General features: G+C 60.8%; 1 protein-coding gene across 3 annotated transcripts in view; it reads left to right on the top strand.

The window, feature by feature from the left end:
• Window positions 1–18,017, top strand: part of PLCG1 (phospholipase C gamma 1) — a 35,650-nt gene that overhangs the window by 14,120 nt on the left and 3,513 nt on the right. For all 3 annotated transcript variants that reach the window (XR_009522076.1, XM_060030782.2, XM_060030781.2), the window contains exons 3-28: window positions 6,000–6,152; window positions 6,230–6,323; window positions 6,466–6,513; window positions 8,706–8,790; window positions 8,885–8,968; window positions 9,192–9,226; window positions 9,450–9,522; window positions 9,622–9,723; window positions 9,911–10,029; window positions 10,108–10,193; window positions 10,273–10,393; window positions 11,095–11,263; window positions 11,389–11,511; window positions 11,593–11,694; window positions 11,775–11,962; window positions 12,190–12,390; window positions 12,462–12,581; window positions 12,670–12,850; window positions 13,622–13,699; window positions 14,486–14,589; window positions 14,768–14,864; window positions 15,119–15,188; window positions 15,641–15,798; window positions 17,156–17,252; window positions 17,345–17,569; window positions 17,644–17,792. Coding sequence is in view for 2 of the 3 variants with exons in the window: in XM_060030782.2 (XP_059886765.1) it covers window positions 6,000–6,152; window positions 6,230–6,323; window positions 6,466–6,513; window positions 8,706–8,790; window positions 8,885–8,968; window positions 9,192–9,226; window positions 9,450–9,522; window positions 9,622–9,723; window positions 9,911–10,029; window positions 10,108–10,193; window positions 10,273–10,393; window positions 11,095–11,263; window positions 11,389–11,511; window positions 11,593–11,694; window positions 11,775–11,962; window positions 12,190–12,390; window positions 12,462–12,581; window positions 12,670–12,850; window positions 13,622–13,699; window positions 14,486–14,589; window positions 14,768–14,864; window positions 15,119–15,188; window positions 15,641–15,798; window positions 17,156–17,252; window positions 17,345–17,569; window positions 17,644–17,792 (3,062 nt within the window). In the remaining variant the exon portion in view is untranslated. The remainder of the gene's footprint in view (window positions 1–5,999; window positions 6,153–6,229; window positions 6,324–6,465; window positions 6,514–8,705; window positions 8,791–8,884; window positions 8,969–9,191; window positions 9,227–9,449; window positions 9,523–9,621; window positions 9,724–9,910; window positions 10,030–10,107; window positions 10,194–10,272; window positions 10,394–11,094; window positions 11,264–11,388; window positions 11,512–11,592; window positions 11,695–11,774; window positions 11,963–12,189; window positions 12,391–12,461; window positions 12,582–12,669; window positions 12,851–13,621; window positions 13,700–14,485; window positions 14,590–14,767; window positions 14,865–15,118; window positions 15,189–15,640; window positions 15,799–17,155; window positions 17,253–17,344; window positions 17,570–17,643; window positions 17,793–18,017) is intronic.

Genomic DNA, 18,017 nt, shown 5'->3' with positions numbered 1-18,017 from the left:
CAGGGACCTGGGTTTGGGGAATGGAGAGGAGGCAGATGTGGTTTCTTCCTTGTGGAACTCACAGGTCAGTGGCCTTGACACCAAGGAGGCATCAGATGGTGTGACCAGAATGCGGAAGCACCAAGTATGCCACGGGACCAGGCCTGATGGAAACTTAAGTTGAGAAGGTGGGCCTGGCACATGCAGAGGCTCAGAGGTAGGGGGAGCGCTGGGAGCGGATGTGGGGCTGGGGTCTCTGGATCTCGTGGCTCTGACTGGACTTGGGCCCTTTTGAGGAGTGCTGAGCTTTGCCCACCTTCCTCCAGGACACGCTGCAGGGCTGGGCGTCCACAGCCCACTGTCAGGGGCAGTGAAAACCCCAGGGGAAGGGACCTGTCCCGGTAACATTCACTTACCTCTTTCAAGCTTCCTAGATGTTTTTAAAAAAACTTTGGTATTTATCATGACTTACAGCTATTTTAAGTTGTAAAAAGTATTTACATGCATTTTTATACGGTTAGTTTCTTTTTTTTAAATTAATTTTTGGCTGCGTTGGGTCTTCGTTGCTGCGTGCGAGCTTCAGTAGTTGTGGCACACGGGCTCAGTAATTGTGGCTCGTGGGCTCTAGAGCTCAGGCTTAGTAGTTGTGGCACACGGGCGTAGTTGCTCCGCGGCACGTGGGATCTTCCTGGACCAGGTCTCGAACCCGTGTCCCCTGCACTGGCAGGAGGATTCTTAACCACTGCACCACCAGGGGAGTCCGGTTAGTTTTGAATTTCCTGGTGGCCTTGGGGAGAAACGGTTAGTTTCTATTGCAGAAACGGTTAGTTTCTATTGCAGTTTCCACCAATTAATTTATGCACTTAAAGGGAAGACTCTCTTAAGAGAAATATTTTGGCGAATGCATGTTTCATGTCCAGAAATTTGTGATATGTGTCATTTCGGTTTTTTGTGTGTGGTGGTGCTGGTGGTTTTCTTGACCGTATCTTCATCATTAGGGGGTTTAATTTTCAGTATGTTCTCTTGTCCCTTTCTAGCAAAATCACTTTGCTGACTCTGTGTAGTTCGCTGTCTGCATGTGAAGGGTTTATGGCAGGCCCACCCCCACTAAGGCCTTCACTTTATCCACAGGCTACCTAAGAGCTGAGAGACTTGCCCGAGGCCCAAGCTGTATCCTCAGAAACAGGATTTGAAACGTGGTGTTTGTGATTTCAGATCTGTTAGCATTCTCTTCTGGTGCCCCACCCTATGCAAGGCCGGGGTATGTGTAGTGCCGGCACGGCACATGTTGGCTAGTGCACACGTGCGTAGGTGAGATGCTGTGACTGCAACAGGCCCGGTGCTGAGGCTCAGGAAGCAGCCTCTGGCTTAGAGCATGTCATGTCCATGTGCACCGATGTGAACTCGGAGGCTCCACAATTCCCACTCTTCCCCCATGGTGCCCCATCCCCGTGAGACCCTTTTTGGAGCTGGGGAAATGGCTACTTGGGTTATTTTCCTTGGGCCAAGGCAGCTGTGGGCCAGCTTTACCTCGCCTAGGTTTGGGTTTGCCCCCAGCAACTCTGGCAGTGGCTGCTGCTGGCTCATGTAGGCCCCATGTCAATGGCACTAGGCACACAGGCAGGGGGCGTCAGACTTCACTGGGACTGGTGGCTCCTGGCAGGGCCCTTATGCAACCCAGTGAGGTAGGAGGAATCCCCAGTTTACTGATAGGGAAACTGAGGCCAAAAGAGTGCGTGACTGGGCTTCCCTGGTGACGCAGTGGTTAAGAATCCGCCTGCCGATGCAGGGGACACGGGTTTGAGCCCTGGTCTGGGAAGATCCCACATGCCGCCGAGAAACTAAGCCCGTGTGCCACAACTACTGAGCCTGCGTGCTACAGCTACTGAAGCCTGTGCACCTACAGCCTGCGCTCCACAAGAGAGGCCACCACAATGAGAAGCCTGCGCACCACAACGAAGAGCAGCCCCCGCTCGTTGCAACTAGAAGAAGGCTCGCATGCAGCAATGAAGACCCAACGCAGCCAAAAATAAGTAAAATAAATAAATTTTTTTAAAAAAAGAGCGGGACTGCCCAGGACCTCACAGCTAGAGTTTAAGATCTGTGTGGTTCTCCTCTGCTGGGCCTGGACAGCCTTCAGGAAGGGGATGGTCAGGGCAGGCTTCCTGAAGGAGTGGGAGGAGGCAGCCTGGCCTGTGAGCAGGTCCTCAGCCCTTAGGGCTGGCATGAGAGGCCAGTCCCTGGTCCAGGTGCGGTGGTCCCTCATTGGCCCAGAGCCTCTTGAGGAGGGCTAGTCTATTTTTTCATGAGAGTTTGTGGGCGATTAAATGCCAGGGACTGAGTCCCCCCTCACCGCCCAGGCTTGTCGCTGTCTGCCATGGCCTTGCTTGGAATGGTAATACCCACGCTGTTCCTTGGGGCCTCTGCGTGGGCCTTGGGGACCTGGTCCTTAGAGGAATGAGCCCTCCATGGCTCCTAATGGGCTGAGCTGGCTGGGTTGTGCTGATGGACCCCCCCAGGCCCTCTAGGGTTTGGGTGAGCTTGGGGGTGGGCCTTTGTCATAAACGAAAGCCCTACTCCCTTCTGCTGCACATCAGCCCAGCCTGGCTGCAGGCCCCTGGTTGTGGGATCCTGCCCTTGTCCTCAGAGAGTTCCCCCATCTTACTCCCCCATCTCCAGCCTAGCCAGGACCTCCCAGTACCACTGGCTTTTCTTTTCCCCATGTCCCTTGAATGTTATTCTCCGTGGTTCTATGTGGGAATGAGTGCTGGGTCGTGGGTTTCCTGCTCCTCTAAGCAGTTTTCCTCCCTCCCCCAAGCTCCCAAGTCCTGAGAGGGTCTCTCTTCCTGCCCTTCCTTCAGGTCTGACCCAGACCCTGCAGGGCAGAGGCCGTGCCTGTCCCAGGGGGTCTCCTCCCCTTGATGGCAGTCCCTGGGCAACTGGTCCTGGCTCTCAGGAAGAGGACCCTGCTGTATTTATGCTGGGAGGCAGGAGGGTGGGGCTGAGGTGGGAGGTCACACAGGATGCAGCTTTTAAGAACCTGGTAGCGCCTCTCACCGTGGTGTCTTGTCCTTCCAGCCTGCGGTTGGCTTGATGGACTTGGAGGGCCTGAGGGCCGGGCTGACAGCTCCAATGGGGAGAAGTACAAGGGGCCTTGTGTGGCCAGCAGGAGCCTGGGAGACTTGGGCGCCTGGCCCAGAGCTGTTGTGTGCCTACCTGGTCCCTGTTTTGGGGACCAGCCTCTTTTGCTTCCGGCATGGTCTCACTGGAAATGTACTCAGGAGCACGGGGCAGGCCACAGGGCACCTAGAACCCGCTGGCAGTGTGTGTTGTGTGTACGTGTGTGTGCATATGCAGCACATGTGTGGGGTGCTGCAGGTGGCCTGGCAGCAGGCTTCAGATTGACCCTGCAGTTGCTTGCCGGGCGGTAGCCACATCATGGACTAACTACCTCTGATGACTGGTGGGCAGCTGCGTGGAAGGGCCCAGGCTGTGGACCACACAGGCCTCGTTGGCCTGTATGCGTTGTGTGTGTGAGGTCGTGTGCCTGTGTGAGAGGTGTGGGAGCGGGGTGACAGCAGCTCTGCACCGGAAAAGCATGCTGGTTTCTGTTTCAGAGGGCAAGGTTTGTGGTTATTCTGCAGTTTCTGATCTGGGCATTTCCCCTGTTCAGCTCCTCCTTCCATCTTTGGGAACCCTGTCTTCTCAGGCTGGGTCTTTGTGACCCAGTCTCCCTCCCCACCCCCCCTCTGTTTTTACCTGAGCATAACTCTTCATTTTAAAAACCACTCCCATTGTGCTACCCCTCCCCCCAGTGGTGTGCCTGCTTTTTCCGTTGTTTGTTCAGTCATTCAGCAAGCACTGGGTGGCCTTGCCCAGCCTGGGAGAGATTGAAGAACAAACACACACGTAGTGCCCCAGGGTGTCAAGGGCATGATTACTGCAGGAAGGCTCTTCCAAATTGGGTCTTTGGTGAGAGAGAGTGGAGTCTGGGAGGTAGACAGCCCCTGGCTAGGGACCAAGGTGAAATGGGGGACAGGAAACACAACAGTTCTTGCCCTCAGTCCAGCTTAGGTGGGATGGAGCAGAGAAGATGGGAGGGCAGAAGTGGCAGTAAATCACTGGAGCCGCATCACAGCGGGCCTTGAAGGCCGGAGAAGGAGTGGGTTCTCCATAGTGGGCAACCTCAGGAGGGATCAGAACAACAACAGCCTATACAGATTCGTAGGCTCAAGAAGGATGGCTGATTGGTGAGAACTGGGGGGCCCTCAGCTGGAGGACTGGGCCTGTGAGGGTTGCTGAGGGCACGGGAGCAGGGCCCAGGGAGAACTGGCAGTGTTCTGGCAGGGGAGCTGGACCTGGGGCTGGAGGCGATGCCACTGTTTGAGGTGGGATAGGTGGAGCACAGCTGTGGCTAGAGGGACAGGAAGAAGGCCTTGGGATTGGGCCTCTTAGAACATTCCAGCCGGGGTGCTGTGCGCTTCAGGCCAGGAGGGCTCTGGGGGGAGGTGGGCCAGGCAGCATGCTGGCAGCCCTCCTGGCTCCAGATCTTCCGGGCCAGTCTGGGTCGAGAGCATTTGAAGAGGCTCTAGAGCCAAGGGAGCGCTCAGAGTCATTTCTGGCGGCTAAGCCAGGCTTCTCTCTTTTGACCTCCCTAAATCTGTCTCTTTATCTGGCTGGAAAGTGTGCCCTCTGTGCAGGGTCCCAGCCAGCACCCAGGGACAGTGTGAGTGTGCAGCCAGGCGCTCTCCAGGCCTGGGGTCACAACCTGTGTGCCTGCTCCGACTGTCTGTGCAGACCACAGACCACCGAAGCTGACAGAGCCGACGGGGTGGGGGAGGCTTGAATGAGTGCCCACCATGTGCCACCTACAGGGCTGGGCGCTCTGGGCTGTTAGGACCTTTGAGCTTACCAACACCTCCAGGTGCCGCAGTCTGTTACCTGTGTTCACCGAGGGAAGCAGTGGGGTCAGAGTGGTTGTCACTCTGCTGAGGTCACGCAGCTAAGGTGAGGTGGAGCCCGGGAGTCTAGTCCCAGCAGGCCCACCCCAGGGCCCACGCAGGTCTTTTCTGCCACCCTGCCTTCTAGAGAAATTCAGTCAAGCTCTCTGCTCTAGAGATAGTAAAACCGAGATGGAGGGAAGTTAAATGAGTCACTCAGTGTCATCTCAGAGGTAGTGGCTGAAGCAGTTCATCTGCCACTCTGACCTGGGTGCTGCCCCAGTCTGTGCCGTGAGGCCAGAATGGGAGCCATCCGTGGGCAGCCACTGCTCTTGCTGGGTCTTGCTCAGGGATATTTAGGGGGTGAGCCGTCAGGCTGCACCAGTTCTCTTGGCCCAATCCCTCCTTCCTCCTACGGACCCTGAAACCCATTTGGGCCTGCCCAGCCCCAGGCCTGCCCTTGAGACTTTATGATTCAGTTTGTGTACCTGTTTTTTTTTTTTGCGGTACGCGGGCCTCTCACTGTTGTGGCCTCTCCCATTGCGGAGCACAGGCTCTGGACGCGCAGGCTCAGCGGCCATGGCTCACGGGCCTAGCCGCTCCGCGGCACGTGGGATCTTCCCGGACCGGGGCACAAACCCGTGTCCCCTGCATTGGCAGGTGGACTCTCAACCACTGCGCCACCAGGGAAGCCCTAGTTTTAGTACTTTTGTGTCAGGAAAGCGTCCTCACAGAACAGCCGTGGGTCCCCATTTCTCTTTGTAGAGTCCGGCTCTTTCCCAGGTCAGAGTGAACTGCCTATATTGTCACCGAGGCAAGGTACACAGGACGGAGATTCCTGTTCCCGCAGACACTCAGCTTTTAGCAGAGCTCTGTCCTTAGACTCAGCCCAGTTCTCTTCTGTACCCCAGTAGGACTGAGTGGTCTTGACTCTGCCCGCCTTCCCGGGGTGGGGGGGGTCTCTCTTTGTGGTCCTCCATGAGGAGAGTGTGGGAATGAGTGGGAGACAAGGCTGCCCTCGTTTCAGTGCTAACCCTGAGAGACCTCAGCCTGACCTTGACCTCTTCCCTGCCTTCCTAGTTGACATTCGAGAAATCAAGGAGATCCGCCCGGGGAGGACCTCACGGGACTTCGATCGCTACCAAGAGGATCCTGCTTTTCGACCGGACCAGTCACACTGCTTTGTCATCCTGTATGGAATGGAATTCCGCCTGAAGACCCTGAGCCTGCAAGGTGGGAGCTGAGGAGGTGGAAGAGTTAAGGGCAGCAGCCCCTGGCCCCAGGCTCAGCTCTTTGCCCCTTGCTCATAGCTACGTCTGAGGACGAAGTGAACATGTGGATCAAGGGCCTGACTTGGCTGATGGAGGATACGTTGCAGGCGGCCACACCCTTGCAGATTGAGAGGTAAGAACCCCCCGCAGACGTGCTTAGGGTTGGGGCATCGGGCTCTAGGGAGCAGGGCAGGGACTCAGGCCTCTGTGCCCAGAGTCTGCCTGCTGGTCTCCTCCCTAAGCCTGGGCCTCACTTCGGGCTTCTCTCCCTCCAGGTGGCTGCGGAAGCAGTTCTACTCAGTGGACCGGAATCGTGAGGATCGGTGGGTCCTGCGCTGTGGCTCTAGCCCAGCAGGGTGGGTTGGGGCCGCCAGAGCAATAGCCCACCTCCAGGCAGCTGCCTGGAGAACCGGAGGACCTGCCTCAAGCAGGGTGGGCAGGTGGTTCTGGCACAAGGAGCTTCCTGCAGAAAGCCCTCTGATGGCCTTGTGCGAGCTGGCAGGAGAGGCCAGGGACGATAAGCCACGTGCCCTGCCACTGTGGGCAGAGATAGGCGGTACAGAACTGGCTCTGGGTGTCCTGTAGTTTGTGTGTGGGGGGGGGTGCTTTGAAGCTCACGGCTTTGAGGCCATGGTGTGACTACCAGAGGGGCTACAGAGAGGTTCAGGACAAAAGCTGGGTGATGCATGATGAGGACCGTTGACTGGGAGAGAGGTGGACACCACGGAGGGTGTTGAAGAGAAACATGACGTGACCCGGGTTCAGTTGCACAGAACTGCTAGCTGCGCTTGGAGGGTCCAGGGCAGGTGGAGTGGAGAACTCAGGGAGCAACTCCAACGCTCTGGGTGAAGAAGACTGGGTCAGGGTGGGGTATTAGGAAGGGGTTGGATTTTGGCTAGGCTGTATTTTGAAGATAGAGCCCAATAGCATTTCCTAACAGATTGATTTTGGGGTGAGAGAGAGTTGAGGTTTACGGTAAAAAGCTTTTTGGCGTGAGCATCTGGAAAGGTGGAGTTGCCATTGACTGAGATGGGGAAGGCTGTGGGAGGTGCACACTTGAGTGGGTGAAGTTCTGTGATGCCCTTAGATGTTCAGGTAGAGATGTTGAGCAGGCAGGTGTGTAGAACGAGTTCAGGGGAGAAGTTGGGCTGGAGCTGGAACCTGGGGAGCACATAGGTGATATGGAAGGCCACGAGGCTGGTGATGCCTGGGGGTAACCTTGGCAAGAAAAGGGAAGGAGGCTGGTGGCTGATCCCAGGCCCATGCTGCCTCAACACTGGGGACTGGGGAGGTGAGGAGAGGAGCCAGCCAAGGGAAGTGGCTGCTCTAGAGTTAAGAGGAAAATCGGAGGGTGTAGAGCCCTGGAAGCCCAGGGAAGAGGGGGTGGCCAGCTGTGCCCGGCCTTGTCACGTGTGGGGAAGACTGAGAGGTGCTCCTTGGACTCGACAGCACAGAGGTCGTTGGTGACCTTGAGGCAGGCAGTGGACAGTGGGGATGGGGTTCAGGAAATGAAAGGAGCCTGGGTCTCTCCTTTAAGGCACTGCTGTGAAGAGGAGCAGAGAAGGGGCAGTGGCTGGAGAGGAAGCAGGGCAGACAGGTGTTTGGGGGGGGAGTGGTAACAATCTGCATGTAATGCTGATGGCAAGGAGTCCACAGAAGGAAAGCTTGATGACGCAGCAAGTTTCCTAACCTGCCCAGTGAGGACCCTGACGGCCCCACCCCCGGTGACTGAGACCAGGCAAGCGCTTGCTGAACAGCACTGGCTGATAGATAGCAGGACTGCCCAGGGCAGGGCTGGACTCCTCAGGGAGTTTTGGTGCTGCCTGCCAGGCCCTTGGGCAAGAGAAGGAGGGGTGCCCACATTCCCCTCCCTGCCACCACCTCCCAGGAAAGAAGGCCTCCCTCTCCCAATCGTGTTCATCCTGTTGCCAGGCCCAGCATTGTCCTCCGCCCCATTCTTGGGCAGGGGTGCTTCCCTGTCAGACCCCGGGAGTGTGCTCCATTGCCAGCAGTGGTATTGGGCTGAGAAGGATCTTCCCCCTCCTCCCCTCGGAGGCCCTGACTCCCAGGGGCAGTGGGCGGGAGTCCTGTGAGCTGCCTGCCCCTCTCGGGGAGTTTGAGAATGAGGTGGAAGGAGCCTGGAGGTCCCGCAGTAGTGGCTGCCTCTCTCTGTCCTTGGGAGAGCTGAGGGCCCAGACGTGTGGGCTGAGCGGTGCTGGTGGGAGGGCGGCCCGAAGATGGGCTCCCCTTGCCCCGCCCTGACCCACTTTACTGAGGCTGGTGACCCCTCCTTGCCAGAATCCTAGACTTTCCTTTGCTCAGCTGAGGAGACTGAGGCCCAGAGAAAGGAAGGGACTTCCTTTGGTTACCCCATGGTTCTGAGCCAGCCTCACTGTCAGGACTGCAAGTCCCAGAGTAGTGTTGTTTACCTGTTCAGCCCCAGGTGGACTCAGCCCACAGGTCAGAGGTCGTGAGAGGTGGGGTGAGGCCACTGGCGATGTCCTTGTTTCCTCAGTATATCAGCCAAGGACCTGAAGAACATGCTGTCCCAGGTCAACTACCGGGTCCCCAACATGCGCTTCCTCCGAGAGCGGCTGACGGTAAGGGCTGGTGGGCCGTCTGCAGGCGGGTGGGGAGGCTGGCTGCCCCAGGCCCTGCGGGAGGCCTGACCGGAAGTGCCGCTCTGCCTCGCAGGACCTGGAGCAGCGCACCAGCGACATCACCTACGGGCAGTTTGCTCAGCTGTACCGCAGCCTTATGTACAGCGCCCAGAAGACGGTGCATGAGCCACCTACCCCCACCGCCCCTACCCTGCTCTCCCACCCCAGCCCCTCTTGCCTCAGCCCTGCTGCCCTGCTTGGGGGCGATTGGGTGCCATTTCTCCAGTTCTTCTCCTCGTGAGGCCTGCCCCTTTCTGTTGCCCCAGCCTTTCTTCCTGAGAGCCCCTTCCCCACGTGGCCTCCCAGGGGCTCTCATGCTGACCCGGTTCTGTCTCCTGCAGATGGACCTCCCCTTCCTGGAAGCCAGTGCCCTGAGGTTTGGTTTGAGTTGGGGAGGTGGGGTTCTCCCTGGGCCCCTTTGTCCCTCGCCTGGTTGATTCCCGATGCAGGTGGGAGGCAGCGGGAGCAGGGGAGCCCTGCTGGCCCATTCCGGGCGGCTGTGCTGGCCGGGAGCTGGGCCCTGCCTTCCCAGGGGCCCCTCATTGTCTGTGGCCCACGCTAGCCAGCCGGCCGCCAGGCATTTCCCTTCTCTTCCGCAGGGCGGGGGAGCGGCCGGAGCTCTGCCGGGTGTCCCTTCCTGAGTTCCAGCAGTTCCTCCTCGAGTACCAGGGGGTAGGACTGGGCTGGGGTTGGGCCAGGGTGGTGGCTGAGAGGGGCTGGGCTCACCACGGGATGGAGGCCCCTCACATGCCCCACCCTCCCACCCATCAGGAGCTATGGGCTGTCGACCGGCTCCAGGTGCAGGAGTTCATGCTCAGCTTCCTTCGAGACCCCTTGCGAGAGATCGAGGAGCCTTACTTCTTCCTGGATGAGGTGAGCCCTGCCCCTCACCCTCCATCGGGGAATCAGGGAGCAGACGGGCCCACGGGAGCCCGGCCAGGTCCCTCCCGCAGTCCATCGTGCCCCCGACCTGGATTGAGCACTCTCTCCCGTGTCACCCTGTGCTGTGGCCCAGGGCAGGGGCTCATCCTCTCTTCTCTCCGCATTTGCTCCTGGGCAGTTCGTCACCTTCCTGTTCTCCAAGGAGAACAGCATATGGAATTCGCAGCTGGACGCCGTGTGCCCCGACACCATGAACAACCCCCTGTCCCACTACTGGATCTCCTCCTCGCACAACACGTGAGTGGCTCCCTTGGCCCACACCCGACCCCGGGAGGTGGGTCTCGCCTGACCACCTCGCCCTGCTTCCCTGTCCAGGTACCTGACCGGGGACCAGTTTTCCAGCGAGTCCTCCCTAGAAGCCTACGCCCGCTGCCTGCGGATGGGCTGCCGCTGCATCGAGTGTGCGTGGGGGCTAGGTTGGGCGGGGGGGCGGGGGGGAGGCCTGCCCGCTTGACTCTGGTCACCTTGCTTGCTCTCCAGTGGACTGCTGGGATGGTCCAGACGGGATGCCAGTCATTTACCACGGACACACCCTGACCACCAAGATCAAGTTCTCAGACGTCCTGCACACCATCAAGGAGCACGCCTTTGTGGCCTCAGAGTGAGTGGCGTGGCTCGGCTCCAGCTCTCTCCTGGGTCCCCTTGAATGTGCTACCCCCTCCCTGCCTTCCACCTCCTGCCACCTGCTGGAGCCCACCCTTCCCGAGCCATTCACTTCCTGCACGCTTGGCCCACCTGCTCACTCCAAGGGTCTTTCTCAGCCTGTGGAACACAGTCAAGCTTTTCTCATCCTCAAAAATTAATTCCTTAACCCTGGGCTCACAAGGCCATTGTCCTGCCAGTTCCTTTCCCGTCACAATCCGGAGAATTGTCTGTGCTCCTTGTCTCTCACTCTGCAGTTCCTATTGTTCCCCACAACACGTGGTCACTAGTCTCTCCCACCTCACTGAGGGGGTCACTGGGGTCCCCCAGTAGCTAAATTTGGAGGCTGCTTGTCACCTCTCCTGACCTTGGGTGTAGGATGTCTCTCCTTGCTGATGGGGCAGCCTCCGTGATGAGATCAACTCTGGGGACACCTGCCTGCAACAGTCCCAGCCGTTGGTTTCTGCTGCACCCAAAAGTGCCTCTCTAGACCCCTCTCCTACCCCCCACAGTGGCCAGGGCCTGCCTCTTCTCTGGGGTGACTACCCTCTAGAAGGGACCTTGGGCCCGAGGCTCCTAACACCTCACTCTGTGAGGGTCTGAGCCGTGACTCCTAGGAATTGCAGGATCTGTGTTATGCACTGGTCCCCCACCCTGCAGGTACCCGGTCATCTTGTCCATCGAGGACCACTGCAGCATCGCCCAGCAGAGGAACATGGCCCAGTACTTCAAGAAGGTGCTCGGGGACACACTCCTCACCAAGCCCGTGGACATTGCTGCTGACGGGCTCCCCTCACCCAGCCAGCTCAAGAGGAAGATCCTCATCAAGGTAGGGCTTTGGGGGCCCCACTCCTCCGCTCCAGCTGTGGGTCCAGGCCTGGGTGAGGAGGTGGGGCTCTGGGCCTGGGCCTGGGCCTGGGCCTGGGAAGCCACGTGGTGGCCTGTCCCCCACAGCACAAGAAGCTGGCTGAGGGCAGTGCCTATGAAGAGGTGCCTACGTCCGTGATGTACTCTGAGAACGACATCAGCAACTCCATCAAGAACGGCATCCTCTACCTGGAGGACCCCGTGAATCACGTGAGCGCTGGGCCTGGCTGGGCCTGAGGGGCAGGGTGGTGAGAGGGCTCTGTTCACAGGCCTCGCTCCCGCCTCTTCCAGGAGTGGTATCCCCACTACTTCGTTCTGACCAGTAGCAAGATCTACTACTCCGAGGAGACCAGCAGTGACCAGGGCAACGAGGACGAGGAGGAGCCCAAGGAGGTGAGGGGCTGGCCCAGGGCCGGGGGCCGGGCTGGGGTCAGAGTCACCGAGTGTCTCTGCTGTCGCCCTCTGCCTTGCAGGCCAGTGGCAGCACAGAGCTGCACTCCAACGAGAAGTGGTTTCACGGGAAGCTCGGGGCAGGACGGGATGGGCGGCACATTGCCGAGCGCCTGCTCACAGAGTACTGCATCGAGACCGGGGCCCCCGACGGCTCCTTCCTCGTGCGCGAGAGCGAGACCTTCGTGGGCGACTACACCCTCTCCTTCTGGTAACCCTCCCAGCGCGTGCACACGTGGATCCGACGCCGGCAGGGGAGGCCAGGTCCCACAGTGCGTCACGCGCACACACGCTTGCAGTTAGCGCGGAGCCCCTAGAGGGCCGCCCCCACCTGAGCCGTCCTCAGGGTGTCTCCTGCTTGAGGCCTGGTGCCTCGCCGCGGGTGGAGCGTGGCGTGTGGCCCGGCCTGCTGCTCACTGCCTCCCCGTGTCCCCTCAGGCGGAACGGCAAAGTCCAGCACTGCCGGATCCACTCCCGGCAGGACGCAGGGACCCCCAAGTTCTTCCTGACTGACAACCTCGTCTTCGACTCACTCTATGACCTCATCACACACTACCAGCAGGTGCCCCTGCGCTGCAACGAATTTGAGATGCGCCTCTCAGAACCCGTCCCGCAGACCAACGCCCACGAGAGCAAAGAGTGAGGGAGGGGATGGGGACGGGGCAGGAACCCGGGGGTGGTGGCCGGGTCTGACTCGGGCCCGTCCACAGGTGGTACCACGCGAGCCTGACCAGAGCGCAGGCCGAGCACATGCTGATGCGCGTCCCCCGGGACGGGGCCTTCCTGGTGCGGAAACGGAATGAGCCCAACTCCTACGCCATCTCCTTCCGGTGAGGGGGTCCCCCTGGGGTCTGGGGCGGTGTGGGCACGCCTGGTCTGGGCTGCCCTGACCCTGTGTGGCTGTTCGGTCCCTGTCAGGGCTGAGGGCAAGATCAAGCACTGCCGCGTCCAGCAGGAGGGCCAGACCGTGATGCTGGGCAACTCAGAGTTTGACAGCCTCGTGGACCTCGTCAGCTACTACGAGAAGCATCCCCTGTACCGCAAGATGAAGCTACGCTATCCCATCAACGAGGAGGCGCTGGAGAAGATCGGCACAGCGGTGAGAGCCTGGGAGGCAGGGCGGGGCAGGCCGCACCTGACGGTCCCGGGGTGCTGTGGATGTGGGGAGCAGAGAGGCCCGGGGGCCGCGGGGCTGCTGGGAGGGCCAGCTAGCCCAGCTGGAGCCAGGAAGGCATCCTGGAGGGAGTGGCCTCTGAGTGGCATCTACAAGGACAGGCACAAGCTGGCCGGGTGAAGAGGTGGGGGCAGGCGTCCAGCAGAGATCCCCATGGGCCAGGATGTGGGGTGCGGAGGTCCTAGGGCTCACACGGGGAGAGGGTCTGCCCGGGGCTGGGCACAGACCAGACTCTGTCCCCAGGGCAGGGGTGCATAGGCTACAGAGGCGCGGCTGTGGAGGGAGACCAGTGAGGGAGGAAGGCAGGGCTGTGGGGCGGGGCCCCAAGGGCTCTGGGCCAGGGGTGTGGCCCTGGGGAAGAGGAAGGGGTCCAGCGCAGAAGGTCCACTTGAGACTCTTGTCCTTGGACCTGGGTGGCCTAGGCGCGGGCTGCCGCCTGCTGAGGCTGGGGTGTGAGAGAAGTGTGCTGGGGGCCTGGGGCAGGCGCAGGGGGGCTTCAGGAACCGAGACTTTGGAGCCGTGGGCGCAAGGGCAGAGAGAGGAGGGGTGAGGCCAGGCCCCTGAGGTTGGGGGACCCTGGCGGACCAGGTGTGTGAAGGCAGCAGACTTGGTCCGGTGAGGAGGGGTGGGGACACGGAAGCCAGCAGCCTCTCTCCCCTCTGGGCGTTAACAAAGCCCCTTCTGTCCCGTTTCCAGGAACCCGACTATGGAGCCCTGTATGAGGGCCGCAACCCTGGCTTCTACGTGGAGGCGAACCCCATGCCGACTTTCAAGGTGCAGCCTCGGGCTCTGGGCGCAGGCAGCTGGGGAGCATCTCCAGCTGCCTGGGGCTTGCATTCTCTGCTCAGGGCCACCTGCGGTCTTTGGGGAGAAGTGGTGTTGTGGTCTTCCGAGGCCAGAGAGGGGGTGAGAGGTGTGCGGTTGGTGTACGACCGCGTCTCTCCCGGCGCCGACCCCTCCCCAGCCCTGTTCCTGGGGGTCCGCACCGACCCTTCCAGACTACTCCCTGGGTGACCCCTGTTTTCTCCCTGGGGGCAGTGGGGTGGGGGTGGGGCACGCTGGCCAGAAGACGGTGTTCTCTGCTCCTCCCTCCCTCCCCTCATGGAGCTCTGTCAGGGCTTTTTTCTAAGGGGTAAGGAGCTGTGCCCTTTTCCTCACCCGCTTTCCTCAGCAGCCATGGAGCCTGGGAGAAGATTCCTTCTCCTACTTTGCAGATGAGGAATGATGGGGTCCCAGGCACACTGCAAGCCTTCCGGTCCCAGAGGAGGCACTCAGCACCCGCAGACACTCCCCTCCTAGCCTGGCTCCTGGGGCCCCGGGCAGGGGCTTGCAAGGTTCTCCCTGGACCCTGAGGAGCTTCCCTGGCAGAGGCCCTGCTCTCCTGTTCCATCTGCCCTGGAGCCTCCCACAGGCCCGGGCTGAGGACGGTAGTGAGGCTGGGTCACTGGCGGTGGCGCCTGAGCCCCAGCTGGGCAGCCCCAGCGCATGTGCTTGCGGCCACAGGTCAGGAGAGGAGGCAGAGGGCCTGTCTGCTTTGACCGGTGATTCTCTTCCCTGCAGTGCGCCGTCAAAGCTCTCTTCGACTACAAGGCCCAGAGAGAGGACGAGCTGACTTTCACCAAGAGCGCCATCATCCAGAACGTGGAGAAGCAGGAAGGAGGCTGGTGAGCCAGCTGAGAGCCCGTGGTGCGGGGCCAGGCATCCTGGGTGCCGGCGGCGTGGACAGTGAGAGGGGCTTGGGCGGCACGGGCCTGCACGGGCCCCGAGGTGTACCTGCAGGGCTGCCTTCCTCTGGGGGGGTTGGGGTGGCTGCTAGGGGTCAGCATGCTGCGGCTTCCCCAGGTGGCGTGGTGACTATGGTGGGAAAAAGCAGCTGTGGTTCCCGTCGAACTATGTGGAAGAGATGGTCAGCCCTGCGGCCCTGGAACCTGAGAGGGAGGTGAGACCAGAGCCCCGTTGGTGGGACGGAGCTCCCATCCCCAGACTCCCTTCCTGTGCACACGCCACCACGGGCAGGGTCAGCGTGCCTGTGCGTGCACAGCCCCTCAACGTGCGGTCCTGTCTGCCCCGCCGAGGCCGCGGTCTCTGATAAACGTGGGCCACGCTCGTGCATTCACACGCTCGCTTGTCAGATGTATTTCCCATGTGGGCACAGTGGGCTTGCTGACCGTCCGTGGGCTTTGCCTTCCGCAGCACTTGGACGAGAACAGCCCCCTGGGGGACTTGCTGCGGGGGGTCTTGGATGTGCCGGCTTGTCAGATAGGTGAGCCCCCAGCCCCTTCTCTGCCCCTTAGGGTCACGCAGTCCCTGGTGGCCCTGTTCAGGCCCCAAGGGAGAAAGCCAATGGCCGGACCCCTAAAGGCTGCCCTCACCCTGAGCTCTCCCCATTCCTGGATACACTCTTGACGCCCAGGCTCCCTTCTTCACCCCTGGCCTTGACCCCTGCGTGCTCGCCCTGCGCAGGCGCTGTGGAGGGTGCCACTGGCGAGCTGAAGCCCACGGTCCTGATGGGCTGGTCGCTGGGTTGACAGAGGCTTGGGGACGGGGTGGGGATGGGCACGCGGCCCGGAGTGGCAGCGACTTATTGCTGGTCTGCAGCGTTCTCAGCTGTGAAGCGGGCCTGGCAGAGCAGTGCTGCCTCCTCACGAGGTGTGGGGTGGGGACTCAGGCACGTCTGTCCCCAGCTCTGCGCCCCTCTCCCTCCCTCCCTCCCAGCCATCCGTCCTGAGGGCAAGAACCACCGGCTCTTCGTCTTCTCCATCAGCATGGCGTCGGTGGCACACTGGTCCCTAGATGTGGCTGCCGACTCACAGGAGGAGCTGCAGGACTGGGTGAAAAAGATCCGGGAAGTGGCCCAGACTGCGGATGCCAGGGTGAGAGCCTGCCAGTGGCCCTCAGAGCAGCGGGGCAGCCCCGGGTGGGCAGCCCCGGCCGCTAGGCAGGGATCGGAGGAAACACACGTGGTCGGCGGTATGGCATGTTGAGGGTGTGTTGAGTTTGAGGTACCTGTGGGACGTCCAAGTGGCCCTGCTCAGTGGGCTTTTGGATACCAAGGGCAGAGGTGAGAGGACAGGTCGTGGGCTGGAAGCAGGAGTGGGTGCCCAGGGGCTTAGGGATGAGGTGGTATAGGTTGGGAACCAGGTGTGTGACCTTCGAGGATGTAGGTTTCAAGAAAGAGAGGCAGAGGGGTCTGATGCGCGGAGGGCTGCAGAGCAGACAGGCAGGGTCCGAATCTGAAAGTGCCTGTTGGAGTTGGCAGCAGCCGTGTCAGGTCGTGGTTGGGTGGGATGGCAGTGGGCATCACGGAGCGTGGAAGGCAAGGGCGCAGCCTCTGCCGGGCAGGATGGTGGAAGAACGCGGAGCCCAAGCTGGGTCGGAAGGACCAGCCTCTGGAGGAGGGAGGCTCTTCCACTGAGCCTGGGGCAGAGGAGGAAGTGCTTGCCAAGGTGTGGGAACTCCTGCTCAGTGCCACCGCAGTCATTTGGGGTGGGGTGGAAGGCCTGCAGTACACATCTGTGGCTGCTTTGGAGAAAGGACACCCACGAGCCAAGCCGAGAGGGCTGGGTGCTGAGGATTGTCAGAGCAGGGCCCGGAAGAACAAGGCAGAAAGGACCAGGAGGTTGAAGGGATGGCTCCTGAGGTCTGGGCTGAGAGGGGAAGGAAGAGTCTGAGAATAGGAGCCCCTTCTGGAAGGAAGTGGGCCTCCAGGGGTCAGAGGACGGGACGGGGGCACTTGTGAGTGGGCCTCCGTAGCTGAAGTCTGGCCACAGCGAGTAGTAGGTGGTTGTGTTGAGTGAGTGAGGGGAACTGAGGGGTGAGGCTTCTGGGCCAGGGTGGGTGGGAAGGACGACGGTCCTTAGGACACAGAAGATAAGCCCGAGTCCCCAGCGAGGTCACAAGGAAATGGGGAGGCGGCCTATGTGCCTATGTGAGGGAGGCTTGGGTACTGAATGGTCACAGCATCTCTGCAGGTGCATCCAGCTCAGGGCCCTGGGGTGTCACTGGGGCCCGGTTGGTGGTGAGGATTCCACTCTCCTAAGTCTTGGAGAGCATGTGTCCTCAGGGGCAGGGAGGAGAGAGTACGTTTCTGGGGTGAGACTGGGGACAGACAGTGGGGTCTGGAAGGTGTGGGTGGGCATGCCCCAGGTGGCTGGGGGCTTCCCTCTCCTGGTGGGGGGAGGGAGGGGCCCGGAGGAGTCCTGCCTGGGCTCAGGGCCTGTGTGTCACCAGCTCACTGAGGGGAAGATGATGGAGCGGAGGAAGAAGATCGCCCTGGAGCTCTCCGAGCTTGTCGTCTACTGCCGGCCTGTTCCCTTCGACGAAGAGAGTAAGGGTCTGGCCCAGGGGCAGTGCGGGGGTCTGGCCCCCAGCAGCGCCCGGGTGGGCGGGCTCTGTGAGCTCTCTCCTTGTTTGGCCCAGAGATCGGCACAGAACGCGCCTGCTACCGGGACATGTCGTCCTTCCCGGAAACCAAGGCCGAGAAGTACGTGAACAAGGCCAAAGGCAAGAAGTTCCTCCAGTACAACCGGCTGCAGCTCTCCCGCATCTACCCCAAGGGCCAGCGGCTGGACTCCTCCAATTACGACCCCTTGCCCATGTGGATCTGTGGCAGTCAGCTGGTAGCCCTCAACTTCCAAACCCCAGGTGAGGAGGTGGCCCATGGGGCGGGGTCCTGCCGGGCAGCTGGGCTGGAGTCCACTGTAACCCGGCTCTTCCAGACAAGCCTATGCAGATGAACCAGGCTCTCTTCCTGGCCGGCGGGCACTGCGGCTACGTGCTGCAGCCGAGCATCATGCGCGACGAGGCCTTCGACCCCTTTGACAAGAGCAGCCTCCGTGGGCTGGAGCCGTGCGCCATCTGCATCGAGGTGGGAAGGGGGCGCTCTGCTGGGCTCCTTCCAGCGTCCAGGCCGGGGTGCTGGTTAATGCCATGGGGCAGGGGGCACTGGACTGTCCTGGAGTTCGAGGAAGATGTAACTGTTTGCTGAGGTGGGCGTGTAGCTACCAGCCTCCCCCGTGGGGCTGGGCTCTGACCAGCACAGGCTGGAGGCAGCTGGCTAAGTGTGGACAGTGCTTGGCACTAAGGAGTCGGG

Source organism: Delphinus delphis, chromosome 15, assembly GCF_949987515.2.
Source record: "Delphinus delphis chromosome 15, mDelDel1.2, whole genome shotgun sequence".
Lineage (NCBI taxonomy): Eukaryota > Metazoa > Chordata > Mammalia > Artiodactyla > Delphinidae > Delphinus > Delphinus delphis.
The sequence above is the reverse complement of the archived record's forward strand: the minus strand, read 5'-3'. Positions and strand labels throughout refer to the sequence as shown.